Genomic DNA, 23,077 nt, shown 5'->3' with positions numbered 1-23,077 from the left:
CAGAGCCAGAGCCAGGCGTGGTTCCCCCGGGTGGCGCTGCGCGCCTCCTCAGGTTGTGGAGAGCCTGTGCTTCTCCACTTCTCTACTCACTCAAATAAAGTTAAACCAAGAAGCCATCTCTGCGGCATCTCATCATATACGGCGAGTTTCTCAAAGAGCTCCCAGAGAAAGAGGAAAGGGACTGCTCCAGGGTCCACGCCTGTGCCAGCCCATGCCCCCCGAGCCGACCCCCAGAGCTGACGCCCCTGTGCTGACCCACACCCCCCACGCAGGCCTTGGCCCGAGCCAACCCCGTGCTGACCCCTGTGCCGACCCTGAGCCTGCCTGTGCTCCCCCTGTACCAACCCCCTTGAGTCGATTCCCCTGTGCTAGCCCCCACCCCGTGCTGCCACTGCTGTGCCGAAGCCTCCAGTGCTGACCCACACGCCCGTGCTGGCCTTGCCCCTGAGCCGAGCCCCCTGTGCCTATCCCCTGCTGCTGACCCCCTGAGCCGAGTCCCCTGTGCCTATCCCCTGCTGCTGACCCCCCTGAGCCGAGTCCCCTGAGCTGAGGCCCCTGTGACAACCTCAAACAGGCCTGCTCCCCTGCAGCCTCCTCCTGCAGGCCCCGTGGTAAGTGCCCGTGAGCCGTGGGGACATCGTGGACGGGCACAGAGACTGAACGGGGCTGTCCACACGTCCAGCACGAGCACTTACCACGGTGAGAAAGCAAGCAGCCTGGGCATTCCCGAGCCCGCGTCCTACCTGTGCGCCGCGGCTGTGCCCGGGGGGGCGGGCTGGCGGGCTGTGGGCTGCTTCTTGCAGAACCTCCTGTTGCTCCTGAGTACTTCTGCGATCTAAAACACACGTGTGGGGTGTGGGAAGTGCAAGCGCACACGTGCACACACGGGCAGCGGGACACGTTCAGCGCTGGAGAGGCCAGCGCACGCTAACGCAGACGACCCGTGACCACGTCATCCAGACACAGGACAGGCGTCCGCTCCCAAGAGAGGCCGGGGACGGGCGAGCTCAGCAAAGCCAGGGGGCCCTGCCGCGGGGGGGCGGGGGCTCTGGCCCACAGCGGGGAGAGACAGCCTGGGGTCCTGAGAGTTCTGGCAGTGGGTGGTGGGGATGGCCGCACCACTGAAGTGTGCACGTGAAAATGGTTAAAATGGGAGATTATGCATTACATATATGTTATCACAGAGTAGAGAGAGGGGAAATATAAACACACTGGACTACCGACATATTTCTTACGTTATGCCTACAGACAGACACGAGTCTCTGATGGTAAAAAGATGCGGAGAGGTCCCAGCACCTCGCACCTGCCCCACGGCGGCCGCGGGAAGCCGCTCCTGGATGTGCTGCACGTAGTCCACGGTGGCCTCGAGCACGGACGCCGCGTCGCTCTTCCTCCCCTTCCTGTATGGCAGGAGTGCGCGCAGCTGCTCGCAGCAGTCCTTGATTCGCTCTCTGAGGGGAAGGAGGACAGTCGGTCTCCTGTTCCCAGGACCGAGGACGAGTGGCCCCTCGGGGACCCCGCTGGGAAGGCCCCACGCCCGCCCCCAGCCTCCGCCTGGACCAAGGCCAGGCTCAGGCCGGCTCCCCTCCAGGCCCACAGCCCTCGACACTCGGGGCCCTTGCTCCCTGGGACTCTGCTGTGTCCGCAGATGAACCCGCAGGACAGGTGCACGAGGAGCCCTTGGCCTGCGCCAAGGATGCTGCGGCTGCCTGCAGCAGGAGGGCGAGCAGCAAGCCTGCCCCGCTGCGGTGAGGACAGTCCAGCCAGCGCCAGGCAGAGGCCGGGCGAGGCCCGCGGCTCTGGAGGGGGCACAGAGGAAGGGTCGAGCTACACCGGCACGCCTTGGCGCCTGCCTTCTTGTGGTGTCTGCTGCGGGAATGTGGGTTTACACTACGCCAGGGAGAGGGACAGCATGCCGGCCGCACACCTCCTCCCCGCAGCCCTCAGTGGGCCACGTGCCACTGGGGCTCCCGGGCCCCAGGAGGGCTGTCCGCACCCACACCTCGTGTGGCCAGCAACACGTAAAGGGCGACAGAGACAGTGCCTTATCCTACAGGGCGGGAGTCCTCGAAGAATGTGGCAAAGGACAGCCCCACGACGGAGGTCACGTGACGGAGGCAGAGCTTGGGCCACGGGCTGCCGACAGGCCACCTCCAGACACTGCAGGCCTCAGGCAGAGCAGACCTGGATTTTGGACTTTTGGCCCCCAAACCGCCCATCAATACGTTGCTGGTGTTTAAGCCAACCAGCCTGTGGTATTTGTTACAGTGGCCCTGGTCAACTAAGGCAGAAACCATTCAGAGAAAATAAATAGTTCCAGCTAATGATCCAATAGAAGACACTGACAAGCATTCTAAAATATATTCAATTAAGCCAAAAGAATGTGGGCAATGAGAGAAAAAAAGGAAAAACAAGATAGATGGAACTAATGAAAACAAATAGAAAAACAGTGGACCTAAATTCAACCACAGAATAATTATATGTAAATTGACTGAGCACTTCAATTGAACAGCAGAGATGGTCAGAATGAGCAAATAATTAAAAAGAAGATTCAGCTATGTGCTGTTTACAGTCTCAACCTTAAATACGAAGAGATATGGCTGAAAGAAAAGCATGCAAACACCGATCACAGGAGAGCTATGTTAATATCAAAGTAGACGGAAGACCTGTGTTAGCAAAGGTAAAAGGGGATATTTGTAATGGATAAATGGATGGATTAATTACCAGGTATAGAACAGCACACCCTGAGAGCGGAGCACACATTCTTTTCAAGTGCATGTGGAACATCCACCAAGAGCAACAAACTTTAGGCCATAAAACAAGCCCCAGAAAACACTACCGGGTGGAAACCTAATAGAATACCTTCCACGACCCCAGGGCCAGGAAAACCTCCATATGCGGGGAGAGTACGTCGCACACTCTTAAATAATCTTTGGTTAAAAAAAAAAATCACAAGGGTTATGAAAATATTTTGGAGTGAATAATAATGAAAACACAATATAACAGAATTTATGAGATGAAGCTAAAGCATTCCTCAGAGGTAACCCTTTATAAAGGAAAATTTATAGCTTTAAATGTTTATAATAGTAAAGAGTAACAGTTTAAAATCAATGATTTATGATTTTACCCTAAAAAGACCATTGAGAAGAACAAAGTATAGAAAGAAGGAAAGGACAAAGAATGAAAATCAATGAAATACAAAATGTACAAACAATTGAGAAACCTCAATGAATCAAGAGCTGGCTCTATGAAAAGATTAATAAAACTGATAACCTCATCCTAGACATATCAAGGAAAAAAGAGAGAGAAAACAGTGATTAACCAGGAATGAAAGCAAGAACATCACCACACACCTGTGGACATTAAAATGATACCAAGAGGCGGCGGACTTGGCCCAGTGGTTGGGGTGTCCACCTACCACATGGGAGATCTGCGGTTCAAACCCCAGGCCACCTTGACCCATGTGCAGCTGGCCCATGTGCAGTGCTGATGTGCGCAAGGAGTGCCCTGCCACGCAGGGGTGTCCCCCGCGTAGGGGAGCCCCACGCGCCAGGAGTGCTTCCCGTAAGGAAAGCCGCCCAGCGTGAAAGAAAGGGCAGCCTGCCCAGGAATGGTGCCACACACACGGAGAGCTGACACAGCAAGATGACGCAACAAAAAGAAACACAGATTCCCGTGCGGCTGACAACAACAGAAACAGACAAAGAAGACGCAGCAAAGAGACACAGAGAACAGACAACCGGCGGGGCGGGGGGGAGAGAGATAAATAAATAAATCTTTAAAGAAATTAAAAAAAAAATGATACCAAGAGAGTATGAGGGACCACTTGATGCCAATATACATGACCACTTAGATTAAGAGTCAAATTTCTGGAAAGATATAAATTACCAACTGACACCAGGAAAAATAGAAAACCTGAATAATCTATCATCACAGAAAAAACTGAATTTGTAATTAAAACCTTCCCACAAAAAGAATTCTGTACCAGGATGATGTCACTGTTAAATTCTAGCAAACAAACCAATCCCACCTAAAATCTTTCAGAGAACTGACCAGAAAAGAAGATGCTACATTTCATTTTATGAGGCCAGCATCTCCCTGATACTGCACCGAAAAAAAAGACAATAAAAAAATATCTCCAGATCAATATCGTTCATGAGCATAGGTGCAAAAATTGTTAACAAATATCAGCAAATTCAATCCACTAGTAAATAAAAAGGATAAAACATCAAGACAAAGGTTTCACAATTGAAAATCAATATAATTGCCACATGAACAGAAAAGACAAAAAATTTATCTCAATGTAAAGAAAGAATTAAGAAAGTTTTATACCCAGTCATGAAAAAAGTTTGTAGAAAAATCCATAACTTACAGAAAATTCTTAAAAAAGCTACAGGAGAATTTCTAGAATTTCTATAAGTGATGAATAAATACAGCAAGATCTCAGGATAGTACGCCAACATACAAATCAAATTTGTATACTAGTGATAAAAATCTGGGGAATACAAATGAAACCACTGACAAGAAAATCCAAACCAACAACAAAAAATTGAAAAAAAGGAATAAACTTAACAAACTACAAAACACAGCTGAAACAAGTTTAAAAAGAACGTTAAAAATAGAGATGGATAAGAACCAGTGCTGCTTAAATATCAATTCTCCCCTAAGTTGATCTATAGATTCATTAAAAATAAAAAATTTGAAGGAAAGAATGAGGAGGAAATGTATAGTGAAACGTTGAAGGATGTTAATGTTGGTAGAAAGTAGTAGTCAGTTAAGGTAAAAGGCTCCAGGATTCCCATGGACGTTTGTTTTTTTGTATGTGTATGGAAGCCCACAACCCATCAGAGGCTGGGTCGGTTTTGTCACTTACCACAGAAGCCAACTTGATTACCACTCAATCTAAATTAATCAGGAAAAGAACCAAGGTGGCGTTTTCCTTGCCTAGCTCAGAGTGATTCCGAGGGCCTAAAGGGCCCTGGGCTAAGGGTCTTGGCTGGACTAAGGTCTTGGGTCGTTCCTACGTACACACACATCTCACGTAAACATGGATTCACAGGGAGAGGACACAGGCAAGACATGACTTGGGCCCTCTGAGAACCTCCGGCTTCACCTTCTTTGAATTTGCGAGTCTTGACCAGTTCTGGAAAAGCCTTCATTTGTTGGGAACTACAGCAAAGTTCGCATGTACTTCTTTTTAAGTGAGTAGACATTCCAAAGCTTTTAAACCACATAATGTCAGACTCAGGGACACACAAATAAAATGATGCCACCATTCTGAAAAGTACAAAGTTTAACAGTAAAAAAGGATATGTGTGTATTTACAAAATGGCGAAGGAAAGCGATTTCCCCAAGAATATTAGACTTAGTTAATCTTAGGAACATCCATTTTAGGATAAACAGACGTATCCAGGAGGGTTAAGAGGAGGGAGAGGCAAAACTTCATTAGATATGGATTGTTCACCTTCTGGTGTCACCTAAGCAAATCTCTAAAGGGGAGGAAGGGAGGTTTTATTTTTGGAAACGGTTCTAGTCCTTCAAGCAACGTCATAGGTAGACGCCCCAGCAGTACCCTTTTAGTCCTTTAGATGAATGGTTCTCCAATTTTAATTTTCACCAACCACTAAATAATTAAAACAACAAATACCACAGTTTTGAGGGCCCAATAAAGAATTCTGAACATTAGATATGAACATGAAAAGTAATGGGAAAAAAGTACCATCTCCTATCATTTTGTTTTAAGTTTTTACTAATATCACCACCATTCTGACACCAAACAAAGCATGGAGAACACAATTTTAGGATTGTATAACACACAGCTTAAAAATACTCACTGCACTTGATATTTCTCATTTCTCATGACAGGTGCTGAGTGGTCACCTGGCCAAGGTACTGGACGCGGGAGTGAAGCCCTGGGTCAGCCTAGCCCATCCGCCAGCCCCGCTCGCTAAGTCCACCTTCTTCCCACTAACCTTCATCGGAAATTAGAGACCATTACAGAACTTTCTCAATATCCTCTCCCTCTCTGGTCCCACCAAAAAATCTTACTTAGGATTTTAACAGTATTACAAAAAAATTATGAAATGCATGAATGTAATTTCTCTCCTTAAAGGAATAATGCTAAATAAAGTGGTATCAAAATTTACCTTCTCAGTTTTTCCTTGCTTGAATGAAGAAGAGAAATCTTTCTGCTTCTCTTGAAATCAGACAATGGGGCCTTTAATTCAAGTCCAAGGTCAGGTCCTAGAGATTCAGAGCTGGAAAAAGAGGATGGTGGTCAGACAATATTAACCATTAAGCACCAATGCTCTACCCAAAGGATGCATCTGGGAATCTCCTGCTTGATACAAGCACACAACAATCACCAAAGCACTTCAACCTGCACATTGGGCTCAGAATATTCTGTCTCAAAATTTCAAAAGAATTTATTATTAAGGTCATCATAAATTCAAGGACTGATCCAAACAAAAACAATATACTAATAAAGAATAAGCTACTTAAGCAGGATTAAAGCACTCTGGCCTGACTGATTAGGACTGTTCCAAATGATAAGGCCGTAGCTATCCTTCAGAAGTCAAGATGAGTTAGAAGAAAGCAACACAAAGGAGGAGAGGGCCAGAGATGCTGTAGTCTAACTTGTTCAGCAGGGGACAGGCTCCTGACATTTAAAACTAGTCACTTAATGACCATTTTCTGGATCTACTATTTTTCTAGAGCCTCTGCAGGTATTTTGATTGATTTTTTAAAGGTTATTTCCCTAAGAAACTTGAAAACTGATCTTATTTTCTTTTACTCAAGGAACATTAATTGATTTGGAAATTTAGTTTTATTTGTAGTGCTATGATTTTGAGGAAAGACAAAGAAAAACTTGAGTAGTGATCAAAAAGCAATTGCAAGTAATACAAGAAAAGTATGAAGCTTTCCAAAATGTTTCCCAACCTCCTATCCAAGATAAGGTTTAATACAGTAAACTTCTCTAAAGTTAAAATGTTAAGAAAGATCAAGAAAGATGCTGAGATCTTGGCCCAACCTATGTGAGCTCACCTTTGGTTTAACTACAAATATTGGCTGCAAGTCTCTTCCTAGTTCATACCAGCAGATGGTAACAGTTCTACAAATAGCTGATGGCCACATTCTACCAATTCCAGAAGTGACTCAAAATTCTCACCATCCCCGGTACTCATGCCCTTGGCAGCTGTGTCCGGGTGCAGCCCTGTATTCTATTTAAAATTGCCTTGGAAATCAGCTCCAAGTGAAGGGAAGAAGCCTACTAAAATTAACTTGGAACACACAATCCCAGCACCCGGAGGGTCTGGCCCCCTTTCAACTGCATCCCCAAGGCAGGCTCGAATGCTGGTTCTGACATCCATGGGAGAGTGTGTGTGAGAGCAAGAGGACAGAGAGGCCTACCCCGCACTCTCACGAGGGTCTCCTAAAGGTTACATAATATTTGTACAGGAAACTCTAAATCCTTCTGAAGAGTGATTTGCAATAGTTGTACGTGGGAGGGGGTAGGGTCACAGAGAAGCAGAGTGGTAGCTGCCTAACAGGTGAGGCAGCTCTTGTTTATTTAAACAGTTCCAGGTGAGCTTTGGGTTGGACGAAAGGATCCTGCAGTTCCAAAAGCACCAGAGTACCCCTGCTGTGATTTTGCTTTGACTGCCTAGGACCTGACTCTGCTTTGACACACCTGTTCCCCTGTGGTCACCTGTGCTTGCTATGAAGTGCATCTTAGACTGAGTACATGCTCCTGCAAGGTGAGCCCATTGGCCCGGCTCGGGGTTCTGATGTATGGAAAGCCCATGCTTTCTTCTGCATCACCCCAGCACTTAGCTAGGGTTCCACCCTCGGTGAGTCCTGCAAGTAATTTTTATGAAATGTCCAGAGTAAAAACTGCTATCATGTAGAAGTACAAAAAAACTAACCAAGTGATTAGACCAGTAGAAAAATTTCCCAGGTGATCACTGCAAGACCTCTGCAAGGGCCGTCCAGCTTCCTCTGGCCTCACGGCATTTTCATTCTTAACTGAAAGTGTTAAAAGGGTGATGTTTTAATTCTAAAATCACTGCTGGGGATGATGCTGATCAAACACACAACCTCTGCTCAGGCAGGCAGCTGTCATCTTTTACTCAATGGATTTTACAAAGTAGTACTTTCAAAACAAACAGAAATTTAAAGATTGCACGAAACCATCCAGGTTAAAAAGCAAAAATAGTATCTAGACCCCAGAACACCTTCTTTCAACCAGATTCTAGAAACTTAGCAACAGGTGTGCTTAAACACATTCAACTGAGATTCACTTATCAAGTTCTTATTTATAGGTGACTAGTAGAGCTGGAAAGCATGCTTGAACCTTCCAAAGGCAGCTGCTTTGTCAAATGTGGTGTCTGAAAGATTCTTTTTTGTTTGTTTGTTTGGCAGCTGCTCATCCTCAGAGCAAAGATGAGGCAACTGGGAACAGGCGCGGGGATGACCTACAGGAAGGGGGCACTGGACAGATGGCCGTGGGCAGCTGCCATTTCCCCCAAGAACCAAACTAGGAGGCCGTGCAAGGGACGCTGGCCACCATCCATCTCAGAACTCTGGAACAGCAGGAGTGGGGGTGGGAACATTACAGAGCTGCCGGCCAATCTCACCTGAACATTAAACAGTGAAAACAGGGGTGCTGAACACTGGACTGTCAAGTCCCAGCTTCTCCAATGCCCCAAATGTCCTTCAGGCCCACCTTCATTTTCCAAGATTTCCCAGCTAGTACCCCAGGCCTAGATAGGCCATAAAGAGTCACTAGCACACAATGACTCCAGAGAACTTAGCTTCAGAAAGTGGAGTCAGTCCTTCCATAAGGGCAGGCCAGAGCTATCTCAACTAGTCCCAGTACTTAGCTGCTGGTGGTTCAGGCAGTAAAACAGGTGAAGAGTTTGGGAATCTGAGACCCGGTTGAGGCACTGGTACTAACTCCACGTATAAAACCTGAAACAGAAGGGACCATCCCCCTAGCAACTCAAGGAGGTGAAATAATATAGATGCAAGCGCTCCCCAAAGCAGCAAGCACTACACAGTGTTTACTTTCTACAAGGGCCCTGGCCTGTAGACAGTCATAAATATGCAGCATGATTCATTCCATCTGAAGACTAAGAAATGATGCAACGAGGCTACCAAAAAAAAAAGGACAACTGTGCCTGGGTGGCACATTTTCACCTCTGAAGATGTCATTTCTTTTCTTCACTGGTAAACAACACGTTATACTCTTTATTTTATTTACATCTATTTTCCTCAGACTATGATTAACAAGAATTGTATGTTCTTTACAATACATGGTATATAGTTCATCCTTGGCAAATAAAAGGCATAAATGGAAATTAAAAAGTAAATAGTTTGGGTAGAATTTTAATTAGAATTTTTCAAACCTTTGGAAATTTATTTTTTTTACTTACCAGTGTTTGAGAAATATGTTTTCCAGTAATTTACCACAAAACTCATTTTTTCCATTGTCAATGGTTCAGTTAAAATAATATCAGCTCCATGCCCTGAAATACAATCTAAGAACATTTGCATTAAATATTGACCTTACAATTTTTCTTAGGAGAAAAAAAAACATACAATATATCGAGCAGGCACATACCTTCAAAATTTTCAGGAATTACAAAAACAAAGAGCAAATATGTGTTTTTCTTCTTGCCAAACCTGAGAGGAAAAAAAAAGTTAAAATGAAGCTGGATCATTTTTTTAAATTGGATTTAATAGTTGAGCTTATTAGAAACTAAAGTATCGTGATTTACTGTATTTCTTTAGAATTTAAAATGGTGGCATTTATATGGACATTGTAGTAAAAGTAGTATCTCAGATCAGTGAGAGAAGAAATGGACTACTTTTATGCCTGCTTTTAAAAATTATCAAAATGCTGGATCTAACTTCCCGTTGACAGGAAACTCGGGGGAAAGGGACATTTTAAACACTAAACAGCAAAATCCAGAATGTAGGAAATTTTATAAGACAAATGACTTGTCTTTTGATAAATAAATAACAAACAAAAGGTAAAACAAGAAAGAGGGAAGAGCAAATTGAATCTATACTTTTAAACTTAATTTCTGAACTAAGTTTAAGAATGTGTAGATAAGAAAGGCACATCAGCACGTCGGCCTAGCAGAGCAAGACAGGGAAGGAAGGGGATGGGAAGGCCGCCTGCACAAAGTGTTTCATATGCATGTTTCAACTGATGATACAGTGTGGGGTATAACCGAGGAATGGAAGGGAAGGGTGGGGGTGGAATGGACTGAACAATTAGGATCACTGAAAGGAAATGATTGGGTAGCTTAGTTCAAAATAAAAAAAAGATACTTTCTAATCTACAAAAACTAAATTACCATAAGTTTAAATACTCTATATTTAGAGAATTTTTAAAAATAACCCAGAATCTTTGCTTTCAGAAATCATCCTATATCTGTTTTTGAAAAATTATCTTATTGATCCTAAAATGTTAGATTTGTATATGTGGATTTATATGCCATGCTGACTTTTAAATTTCCAGCTTTACACTAGACAGAGTTGGAATTTCTGGATTTCTGTCTCAGCACAGACTCAATGACCAACCCAAACGCTTCGCCTCCAGTGAAACCCTTGCCGTAGAGCTTCGTTCAAGCAACCACCAAGTTCCCAGGTCCACTGGCTCAGCTGCTCGTTCACATTCTCTACAAATCTATAAACTTAGAGTTTCCAGTTTCCAGGACTGCCAAGATAATGCCCTCTGCCTTGTGAATTAATTTAGGTAAAACAAAACTGCATAAAGCAAAAACAAACCAAAAGTCACTTTTATCTACCCCAGTCAGTCCCACTTCTTCCAGATGCCAAAATCAACCTCCTCAGCGGAAGTCTTCTGTTCTTAAAATTTGCAACTGATTTGGGGACAATTCCTTTCTCGCGATTCACAGACTCTACTGCTTAGGGGTCACGGTGGCTCCCTGCACTCTGCCTGGATGCTGAAGCACAAGGTAGGGCCCCGAGCCTGCATGCCCACTGCCTGCCTCCTGGCACACTCGGCTCCTTCTGCAGCATGCCCTCCCCTTCTCAACCTCTGCCCGGGTCTTGTCCCTGGGAGCTGCAGAGAAATGACCCTGCAGAGGAGCTCTAAGCTGAGCTCCACCTGCTGCTGCCCGAAGGGGACCCAGCACTCCAATTCTCTGGGGAGGCCTGGAAGGCTCTCAACTCGCTTCCTCTTCAGCCACAAGGACTTCAAGGGTCTGAGGCCAGTGTCCTCCTTGGAGGTGGCCTTCTTGCCTGGCTACCCGCTGCAGTCATGGGCCGGAAGTGGTCAGATGACCTTGTACGCAACAGCCATGCTCATCCTTCCTTACCTACTTAGTTACAAGGATCTAGTGAGAAAATCGTTTTCTATAGTAAGAAAACCTTGGGTCCACTTGCTACCAAGAAGGCATCTGTCACAGGATGGAAAAAGGAAGTCCTGGTAGTTTATTCTGGCTGATAGTGCAGGGTGAGGCCCCTGATGTCACAAGCAGTCCCCAGAAGGGTTTCTGCTGTGAATTTCCTAAGTCAGGCTCATCACGTGACCTGATGTTAGAAATTAACAGATTGAGAACTTTCCTCAGTTCCCACAAATATCCACTGCCGATGTTAACCTTGTTTATTGTCAAGTACTCAGGAGATTAGGTCATGCAAACTGGTGAGTAAAATTTACTGAGTTGCACTGTCAAGTTAAGGATGTTTGGGAATTAGTGACATAAAAGGACAACTTGTTAGATATTTGTGGCTCCCAAGATTTGCTTTTCTTAGTAAATAACAAGTTAACTGATCACGGGCAACTTAAAACTACACAGAGAAGAACAAAATTAAATCCAGACTTGATTTGCAAACTGAGCAGATGGAAATACTTTCTGCATTCCTTTCCTACTGATGAACTGCCCTGTGCTCAAAGGAATCATGGAATTTTAAGAACTGCAGAGCCATTTTATAAAAAGGAAAATTCAAATTTCAGGGAGAATTTACAGATTGCTGATGAGCTCAAAGTGTATTTCAAATTTCTGTACCAGTCGTTAGATGATAAAGTATCCGGATGTGTCTGAATTATAAATTACCTGCCCTTTGATGGTGGCTCAATTTTGAGAACAGACTGAAGCCTGGAGTGAAATATCCCTGCTCTTCTGGAGCCAAGCATGACTCCTAGGACTACCAGGAAATATTTTACCACAGAGCAAGTGTCTGAGGTTATTTAGTGCCATTAAGATGCATCCTCTCAATGTATTTATGAATGAAATAAAATTAGGGACTTTCGTCAGAAATGTTAACCCATGTCTTACTTTCCTGGGCTTCCACAGCAAAATACCACAGGCTGGGCGGTTTGAAACAACAGAAATTTTTTGTCTCATAGTTAGGGGACTGGCCTAATCAAATTGATTAATGGGGGAGTGGATGTGGCTCGAGCACCTGAGCACCCACCTCCCACATGGGAGCTCCCTGGTTCAGTTGCCAGTGCCTCCTGAATAAACAAAAAGCAAACAAATTAAAAAACCAACTCAGGGAAGCAGATGTGGCTCGGTGGTTGAACGCCAGCTTCCCACAAACAAGGTCCCATGTTTAATCCCTGGTCCTTCAAAAAAAAATTTTTTTTTATTAATGATTAGCACCAAGCTTAAAACATGGTTCTTCTGGAAAGAAGAGGCAAGATGGTGGCAGAGTAAGGCATTCCAAGAGTCAGCTCATACTACAGGGCAGTTAGTAATCACCCAGAGCTACCCAAAGCACCTGTCTGGGGGGCCCAGGAGGCCAGAAGTGCATCCTGCAACATCCTTGGAAGACTGGAAGGAGGAGACTGCCCATCTGCAGAGAAGATGCGTGAGTAGAGGGCACCACGCCGCAGAGGCCAGTGCCCACCCCTTGCTGATGGTGCAAGCCGCGTCGGGAGCTATTCCCTGGCTGGAGTTGGAATCTCCATTTCCCAAAAGTGGGGGAGGAAGAGACTATCAGGCACTGGCTTCAGCTACTCATTAGTAAATTCAGCTGGCTAAAGTCCAGTCCTAAGAACAGCTGAAGTCTGAAAATGTCCAAATTGGAAAGAGGCTGGTAGCTGCCATTTTAACTCTGCCCCCAGCGTGAAGGGAGTGGCACAGACTGCAAATCACAGGGACAGGAGGGACTGGCTTCTTCCACCAGACTGGACTGCAGCTCTGGCCGAGGCCCCAGCACTGCCTCCAGGGAGGAAGCTGGGGGACCTGCACCACCTCTCTGGGCAACTGTAGTCGCTTTCAGCCTGCATGGACTAGACTGCTGGTTCCAGCCCCGCCCCTGACAGGGCAAGCAGAACAGTGCTCCCTCAGCCTCTTGGGACAGTGCTCCCTCAGCCTCTCAGGGAACTGCAGGAGCTCTCCACCCACATGGAGTGGACTGTTGGGCACATCTGTGGCTCCATCCCTGCTCCTGACAGAGAGAAGGTCTCTTCGGGCAACTGCAGGTACTTTCAGCCTGCACAGACAAGACTGTCAGGCACACCTGTGGCTCCATCCCCGGGCCTGGCACAGGAGGAGCAGGGCCAGCGCGTCATCGTCTATCTGGGCAAGTGTGGTCAGTTTTGACCAGCATGACTTAGTCTGATGCCCACACCTGAGGTTGCATCATTATCCCAGGCAGGGAAGGAAGGGACGTTAGGTTTCATCAGTCTCTCTGGGCAACTACAGATGATCTTGGCCTACGTGGTTTGGACTACTGCACACGGTTGTGCTTCTGTCCCTACCCCTGGCAGGGAGAAAAGTAGGAGAATCTTCTCTGGTTACTGAGGCAACATGTACAGCTTCAGCCTCCATGGCTTAAAGCACCAACCTCATCCTCAGCTCCTACTCTGTAACCAGTAAGGGCAAAAAAACATGAAAAAGAGCTGAAAAAATTCTGACTGGCTAGACATGAGCCCCTATAAAGTTACAAATTAAGTTGAAACAAGTATCAAAGAGGGGCTGTAGCACAAAATCAGTCAAACAGAAAGCCCCTGACTACATAGAGATATTGACCCAGAAAAATACATCTAGTAAATGAGATACTGAGACATCACAAAAACTTACAATCTATACAAAATAAACAGGAAAATATGGCCCAGTCAAGGGAAAAAACTAAGCATCTGGATGACATAAAGGAGTTGAGACAACTAATCATAGATATTTAAACAAATCTCCTTAATAAAGCCAATGAGATGGCTAAAGAGATTAAGGACAGTGAGAAGACACTGGGTGAGCACAAAGAAAAATTTCTAAGTATACATAGAAAATAGCAGATCTTATGGGAATGAACTGCTCAATAAATGAAATGAAAAATACACTGGAGGCATACAACAGTAGATTTGAAGAGGCAGAAGAAAGGTTCAGTTTGAAAACAGGGCCTCTGAGAGCAAACATAAAAAAGAACAGATAAAGAATGGAAAAATTGAACAGGGTCTCAGAACTAAAAAATGGCAAGAGATGTACAAACATACAAGTTATGGGTGTTCCAGAAGGGAAAAAGGGCAGAAGGAATATTTGAGAAAATAGTGGTGGAAAATTTCCCAAACCTATTAAAGGACATATATATCTGTGCCCAAGAAGCATGACATACTCCCCTCTGAATATGTCCTAATAAACCTACTCCAAGACACAAACTAATCAGAATGTCAGATGCTAAAGATAAAGAGTGAATCCTGAGAACAGCAAGAGAAAAGCAATGTATCACTTACAAAGTATGCCCAATAAGAGTAAATGCTGATTTTTCATCAGAAACCATGGAGACAAGAAGGCAGTGGTGTGATATATTTAAGATACTGAAATGGATGTGGACGAGTGATAGGGCTTCCGCCTACCACATGGGAGGACCCAGGTTCAATCCCTGGGACCTCCTGGTAAAAAAAGTAAAAGAGAAAGCCTGCCTGCGTGGTGATCCAGTGCCCACACAGTGAGTCGAGTGCCCACACAGCGAGTCGAGTGCCCAAGTGGTGAGCCAAGTACCCACGCGAGTGCCTGTGTGGGGAGCCAGTGCCCGCATGAGTGCCTGATGGCAAGCCAAGCTCCACATGAGTGCCCATGTGGTGAGCCGAGTGCCCATGAGGTGAGCCAAGTGCCCACATGAGTGCCCACACAGCAAGCCAGTGCCTGCGTGGGAAGCTGAGTGCCCACGTAAGAGAGTCACACAGCAAGATGATGATGTAACAAAAGAGAGACGAAGGGGAGAGTCACGATGAAGTAAAGCAGAGACTAGGAACTGAGGCGGCATAATAGAAAGGGAAGCTGTCTCCAGGATCGAATCCCAGTGAATCCTAGAGGAGAAAGACAAGAAGAGAAGACAAAAAGAGAAATAGATACAGAAGATCACACAGCAAATGGACACAGACAGCAAAAACAGCAGGGGTGGGGAGGAGGACAAAAAAAAGATACTGAAAGAAAAACTGTCAGCCAAGATTCTTCTATCAGCAAGCCTGTTTTTCGAAAATGAAGGTGAGCTTAGAATATTCACCGATAAACAGAAACTGTGAGTCTGTAACCAAAAGACCAGCTTTGCTGGAAATACTAAAGGGAGTGCTACAACCTGAAAAGAAAAGACAGGACAGAGAGGCTCAGAAAAAAGCCTAAAAATGAAAATTATATCAGTTAAAGTAACGAAAAGTGTAAAAAGAGTGGTGAAAATAAGATATGACATAATACCCAAAGCTTAATATGGGTGAAGAATTGCCTTTACAGTAATAACATGGAATGTTAATGGATTAAACTCCCCAACTGAAAAACACCGACTGGTAGAATGGATAAGAAAATATAAGCCATCTTTAGGCTATCTACAAGAGACTCACCTCAGACCCAAATAGACCCAAATAGACTGAAAATAAAAGGCTGGAAAAAGATATTCCACACATTCAGTAACAACACAACAAAAAAGCTGGAGAGCTATATTTATCAGATGAAACAGACTTTAACAGTAAAGCTGCTATTAAAGAAAAGGAAGTACACTATATAGTAATAAACAGGGCAATTCACCAGGAAGAAATAACAATCACAAATGTACACACACCTATCCAGGATCCTCCAAATGACATGAGAAAAACCCTGGAAAATCTGAAGGGAGAAATAGATGGATTTACAATAACAGTTGGAGATTTCAACACACCACTCTAAGCACTGGATAGAAAGTCTGGGACATAGTGAAGGCAGTGCTGAGAGGGAAAATATATCCCTCAATGCTTTACATTAAAAAATAAGAAAGAGCTAAAATCAATGACGTAACTACATAGCTGGAAGAACTAGAAAAAACACAGTAAACTATGCTCAAAGCAAGCAGAAGGAATGAAAAACAAAGACCAGAGCAAAAATAAATAAAATTGAGAACGAAACAGTAGAGAGAATTAACAAAACCAAAAGTTGGTTCTTCAAGAAGATCAACAAAATTGGAAAATCCTTATCTAGACTAACAAGGAAAAAAAGAGAGAATATGCAAATAAATAAAATCAGAAATGAAAATGGGGGACATTATTACTGACCACCACAGAAATAAAAACGTCATAAGAGGATACTATGAGCAAATGTATACCAATAAGCTAGACAAAAGAGGAAAAGGACAAATTCCTAGGAACATATGAACAACCTACACTGACCCTAGAAGAAATAGAAATTCTCAACAAACCAATCACAAGTAATGATATTGAAACAGTTATCGAAACCTACCCAGGAAGAAAAGGGGTAACATAGGGCATGTTCTGCATGACATTTCAGTGATGGATACAGCTGTTATACATTCCATCGAAACCTATAAAATTGTGCAATGCAAAATGTAAACTATCATGTAAACTATAGGTTATGTTTGGTAGCAATGCTTCAATAACTGTTCATCAATTGTAACAAATGTACCACACTAATGAAAGATGTTATTATTGGGGGAAAGCGTGTTGGGGAGGTGGGGTAATGGGAATTCCCTATATTTTAATGTAACATTGACATAATCAAAAGTTCCTTTAAAAATAAATTAAACAACAACAACAACAACAAAAACCTCCCCAAAATGAAAATCCCTGGACGAGATGGCTTCACAGGTGAATTCTACCTAGCATTCAAAGAAGATTTAACACCAATCTTAAACTCTTCCAAAAAACTGAACAGGAAAAAATGCTGCCAAACTCAAATCTATTAAGCCAATATCACTCTAATACCAAAGCCAGATAGATACTATGAGAAAATAAAATTAAAGACCTAATTCCCTAATGAATATAGATGCAAAAAATCCTTAACAAAATCCTCACAAATTGAATCCAGCAACATATTAAAAGAACCATTCATCATGATCAAGTAGGTTTTATACCAGGCATGCAAGGGTAGTTCAACATAAGAAAATCAATCAATGTAATTCATCACATTAATAAATCAAAGAAGAAAAATCATATGATCATCTCGATTGATACAGAAAAGGCTTTAGACAAAATCCAGCATGCTTACTTGATGAGAAGTATTCTAAAAATAGGAATTGAAGGAAACTTTCTCAACATGATAAAGGGTACGTATGAAAAACTCACAGCTATCATTGTACTCAATGGTGAAAGATTGAGAGCTTTGCCATTGAGACTGGGAACAAGATAAGGAGGTCCACCATTACCACCGTCGTTCAATATAGTACTAGAGATTCTAGCTAGGGCACAGGCAAAAAAAGAAATAAAGGGTATCCAGATTGGAAAGTAAGAAATAAAACTTTGATTATTTGAAGATGATATGATCCTACACCTAGAAAGTCCTGAAAAACAGAAAATATTTAAAGTTACTACGGCTAATAAAAGAGTTCAGCAGAGTGGACAGATATAAGATTAATATGCAAAAATCAGTATGGTTTCTATACACTAGTAATTAGCAATCTGAGAAGAAAGTCAGGGGAAAAATTCAATTTACAATAGCAACTAAAAGAATCATATATTTAGGAATAAACTTAGAAAAGGACGTAAAGCACTTGCATTCAGGAAACTACAATGGCTTTCCGAAGCCTGCTGCGCGGCTGTCATGGTGGCTGACGTCGGTACTGAGTGCGCCAAGCAGGCGCTGGCCTTTTGTGCTGACCTTTCTTTGGCAGCTGAAGAGACTGGGAGAAACTAACTGCAGGATGAAGCTAAGAGTAACGGTTGAATCCTTAAAATGAAAGGTGTTGTGGACCTTGAACAAAGTCACATGAAAATCGTTATTTTATGTTGAGTATAAAGATGTTCATGATGAGATTTCTGTAAAGGCAAAGGTCCAGGTCAGCTGCCCTTGACCTGGACCAGAAGCCGAATGTCCCTCCTGGCCTGCGAGCAGGACACCTTCCTAGCAGGCCTGAGGAAGCAGGGGTTTGTCTTCCCTCACCCCGGACTTAAGGTCTGCTGAGCAGCAGGAAGACGTCAGAGAATGCCTCTTTTCTTTGCTAGGTGCCAGTGGTGTGCGAGACAGAACTGTGAACTGCTTTGCCAGAGGTTGTTTCCCAGTGATGCCAGACAAGACCAGAATGGCTTTGCCTCTGCTGCCAATTGCTAATAATTTATCATTTTTAAAAAATGGAGAATCATTTAGAGCTCCTTTGTGCTTCATTTTCAGAAGTAGCCAAGGAATGAGATTGTCTCAGAAAATCTTTGGCAATTGTAAGGGTACAACTAAGAACATCCCAGACTAGGTGATCCGGGGGCAGTCTTCGGTTCAGGCAGGACTGCAGTGATTGTAAATCGAGATTAACTAACGTGACTGTTCTCTGTTGGGGGAAGTTTCAGGAGGAACAAATATTCTGCCTCGAGAAACCTGACTGAATGGATTACCTACAAAGTTGTCACTGTGTTTTGTATTTCAATTTTGAAGCACAAATAAAGTTTAACTTGACTCATTGGAAAAAGAAAAAAGAAAAAGAAAACTACAATGTATTGCTAAAAGAAATCAAAGAAGACCAAATAAATGGAAGATCATTCTGTGTTTACGAATTGGAAGACTAAACATCATTAAGATGCCAATTCTACCCAAATTGATATATAGACTCAATGCAATCCTGACCAAAAAAAAAAATTCCAACAGACTTTTTAAAAGAAATGGAAAATCAAATTATCAAATTTATTTGGAAGGGTAAGGGGTCCCAAATAGCCAGACACATCTTAAAAAGGAAGAACGAAGTTGGAAGACACTCGCTTTCTGACTTTAAACATATCACCTAGCCACAGTGTTAAAAACAGCTTGGTACTGATGTAGAGATAGACATATAGACCAATTAAACCAGACTGATGGTTTGGAAACAGACTTTCACATCTATGGTCAAGTGATTTTTGACAACGCTGTCAAGCCCACCAGCTGGGCCACAACAGTCTATTCAACAATTGGTGCTGGGAGAATGGTATATCCATAGTCAAAAGAAAGAAGACCCCTATCTCATACCTTATAGAAAAATTAGCTCAAAACTGATCAAAGATCTAAATAAAAAAGGTGGAACCATAAAACTCCTAGAAGAAAATGTAGGGAAACATCTTCAAGACCTGGTAGTAGGCAGTGGTTTCTTAAATCTTACATTGAAAGCTCAAGCATCAAAAGGAAAAAATGGATAAATGGGACCTCCTCACACTTAAACACTTTTGTGATTCACAGGACTTTGCCAAGAAGGTGAAAAGGCAGACCGTTCAATGGGAGAAAATACTGATATTTGGAAACCACATATCCAACAAGGGTTTGATTTCCATGCCAAATAAAAAGATCATACAACTCAACAATAAAAGAGCAAACAATCCAATTTAAAAATGGGCAAAAGACTTAGACATTTCTCCAAAGAGGAAATATAAATGGCAAAAAAAAAAAGCACATGAAAAAATGTTCAATATCAATAGCTATTAGGAAAATGCAAATCAAAACTACAATGAGAAATCATCTCATGCCTCACAGAATGGCCATTAATAATAATTAAAATTAAAAAAAAGAAAACAACAAGTACTAGAGAGGATGTAGAGAAATAGGAACACTCCTTCACTGTTGGTGGAATGTAGAATGGTGCAACCTCTTTGGAAGACAGTTTGGTGGTTCCTCAGGAACCTAGATATAAAACTACCACATGATCCAGCAATTCCTTTACTACCAATATATCCAGAAAAACTGAAAACAGGTAGCAAACAGACATTTGCACACTAATGTGTGCATTATTCACAACTGCCAAAAGATGAAAACAACCCAAGTGTCCATCAACTGATGAATGATAAACAAAATTGGTGTATACATATGATGGAATACTATACTGTTGTAAGAAGAAATGAAATTGGGACACATATGACAACATGGATGAACCTTGAGGTTCTGAGTGAAACTGAGTGAAACAGGCCAGACACAAAAGGACAAATATTGTACAGTCTAAGATGAACTAAATATGAAGAATAAACACATGGAGTTAAAACCTAGAGTATAGGTTACTAGGAGATAAAATGAGGGCTGAGAAGGCATACTGATGCTTAATGTATATAGAAGTTTTAATTAACTTGACTGCAAAGTATGGAAATGGATAGAGTTGATGATAACACATTATAGTGAATATAACTACCATGGTTTGTTTATGAATGGGGTTGTGGCTGAAAGGAGTAGTCTAGGGATGTAAATGTCAATTGAAAGAAAGCTAGAGAATAATCTAGGGACTGAATAACAGAGCAAACCCAGAGGTGGATGAGGATTGTGGGTAATAGTACAAATACAAGAATATTCTTCTATAAACTAGAACAAATTTATATCACTATTACAAGGTGTTAAGAATATGATGATGCATGGGAAAAATACAATTAATGTAAGTTATGGACTATAGTTAACAGCAATATTGTAATATTCTTGCATTGACATCAAAGAAGTTACTTTATCGATGCTAAGGGTCAATAATAGCGGGGTATGGGGTCTTTTCTTTTGGACTAAGGAAAATGTTAAAAAATTTACTGAGGTGATCTCAACTCTGTGATGAAAGTGAAGGCCACTTCACTGTGGATAGAATATACAAGGCATGGGACTGCATAAACCATGTGGTAGAAGATGGACAGTGGTTGAGAGCACAAATATGAATGCTCTCTCCTGAACTATAATAAATACACAATACTAATACATGGTGTTAATAATACAGGGGGTATGGAAAAACACACCACGTGTACCCTATGGACCGTAGTTAGCGGTAATAGTCTGATGAAGTTCTTTCATAATCTGTAACAAATGTTCCACAACATTTGTAACAATGTAAGTAAGGTGTTGGTGGAGGGGTGAAATACGAGACTTGTGCACATTATTCATGATTGTTATGTAAGCTCACAACTTCTCAAATAAAAATACATATTAAAAAATCCAATGGGAAGCACAATGGGAATAAGGACAATGTAGTGAGTTTCTTATTAAACTAAATTTACTAAATTATAAGATTTATTTAATTATGCAGAGCAGTCCTTTTTTCTGAAGTTGGGTTTTTCTTACTTCCATATTAAAATCTCTTTTTCTTATGGACTGGTGAATGTTACAGAATTTTTTTGCATGCTTACATGTCAAAATAAAGAAGTTTAAATTTAAAAAAGGTTCTTCCATAGATATAAATTGAAGGTTGTTTTCATTTTATTCTAAAACAAGCCTAACATTGTAGCTAACAGGCGAACTTCATTTTCAATAAATATCCATATGGCTTATACACATATATATATATATTTTTTAAAATCATGTGCCCAAAAGTAAAAAAATTATGGACACTTCTACTCTATTAGAAGTTTCTCACTCACTGGAGAGGGACATAAAGTGCCCAGAGAGAGGAATAAGGTAAAAAGTTTTCTTGGACCTATCCATATTTTGAGAAATTTTAGTACAGAAGACAAATAATTAAGGACTTTTAGAAAAAACATGAAGGAAAGAGTAAAGGGTTCTGGTCTGAGTTTTGTCAAAACAAACCACATCATCTTATGTAAGTCACATCCTCAGTTTTCCCATTTGTTAGTTGGAATGATGGAAATCTGCCCTCGCCCACACAGAGCTGTTGTTCTCAGAACCTCTAGGTGGTCCCATGAGTAGCTGCCATATGTATGTTTGGATGTGTGTGTAATTTATTTATTTTTTTATGGCTTTGGCCTCTGCCCACTGCAACATTTCTTTTCTCCTAACATAATTTGTTCTTTTTTATTCAGGAATCAAATCTTGTCTTAGAACTTTCAAGCCCTCATATATTCCAGTATTATTTAAAATTCTACTTATTCTATCATGTTTTCTCATGGAAAGGGAACAAATTCATTGTGCCCTACCCTGTTTAAGTAAACTCCTCTGCAATCAGGCAGGCAAGAACCAGATGTTCGCATCAGTGGACTCTCTAGGGCTGGAGGGGAGAAAACACAAGCAGACCTTCTCTGGAGCTAGAAGGTTAAGCAAGAACACTGGGGGTAGTTGTGACCCAGGCTGAATGCATCCAGAAGGCCTCATGGCTCTCTAAAGATGGAGCCCTTCACCTTAGGACATCTCTGGAAAGAGACACCCTCAGCTAAGGACAGAGCTAAGAGTGCACACAGGCTTTGGTGTCTGCCACACAAATAAATCAACTCTGAAAGGATGTGCCATTTTAATGACAATTATTAAAAACGAGTACTTATGGGAACAATGCAAGCATTATATGCCAAAAAAAATCATGACTAATTCTTATCATTCTCTCCCATACCTGTTATTTTTTAAGTTAAAATGATAATTCTTATAATAGCACATCAAACTGGCAATAACAGGTGGATTTTGCCCATAAAAATATCCCTAATTTTAACAACTGAAGTAAAAATACTGTCTTTTGAGGATTTTTATAGAAATACGCTTTAATAAACCTAGAAGTGGAGTCAACATTTTGAAGTTTACCTAATTAATTTGACAGCTTCCAGCTCCTCAGCATTTGGTAAAGAAGCCGTCTTCAGGAAAACCATGTTGAATGTGCAGCCATCCAAAAATACTGCTGCCTGCTTCACATCACTAACGGTTATTGTGATTTTTACTGTACTTGAAAATAATTTCTGTACAATATCAGCCAGGTTCCCAACGATGATATCTCCAACTAATAAGAGGTCTATTTTTGCCTGAAAGAGAAGGAAACAGCACAAACAGCACAT

The 23,077-nt window shown here is 42.3% G+C and overlaps 1 protein-coding gene across 1 annotated transcript in view; it reads right to left on the bottom strand.

Moving 5' to 3' along the window:
• SOHLH2 (spermatogenesis and oogenesis specific basic helix-loop-helix 2) overlaps window positions 1–23,077 on the bottom strand; it is a 41,509-nt gene that overhangs the window by 8,617 nt on the left and 9,815 nt on the right. Inside the window, exons 2-8 of the mRNA XM_058276950.2 lie at window positions 22,830–23,044; window positions 9,623–9,684; window positions 9,435–9,539; window positions 7,926–8,025; window positions 6,147–6,257; window positions 1,304–1,451; window positions 744–835 (exon numbers count right to left, since the gene is read on the bottom strand). Coding sequence (XP_058132933.1) covers window positions 744–835; window positions 1,304–1,451; window positions 6,147–6,257; window positions 7,926–8,025; window positions 9,435–9,539; window positions 9,623–9,684; window positions 22,830–23,044 — 833 coding nt within the window. The remainder of the gene's footprint in view (window positions 1–743; window positions 836–1,303; window positions 1,452–6,146; window positions 6,258–7,925; window positions 8,026–9,434; window positions 9,540–9,622; window positions 9,685–22,829; window positions 23,045–23,077) is intronic.

Source organism: Dasypus novemcinctus, chromosome 15, assembly GCF_030445035.2.
Source record: "Dasypus novemcinctus isolate mDasNov1 chromosome 15, mDasNov1.1.hap2, whole genome shotgun sequence".
Classification (NCBI taxonomy): Eukaryota; Metazoa; Chordata; class Mammalia; order Cingulata; family Dasypodidae; genus Dasypus; species Dasypus novemcinctus.
Note: the sequence above shows the minus strand (reverse complement) of the source record. Positions and strands in the feature narration are given on the sequence as shown.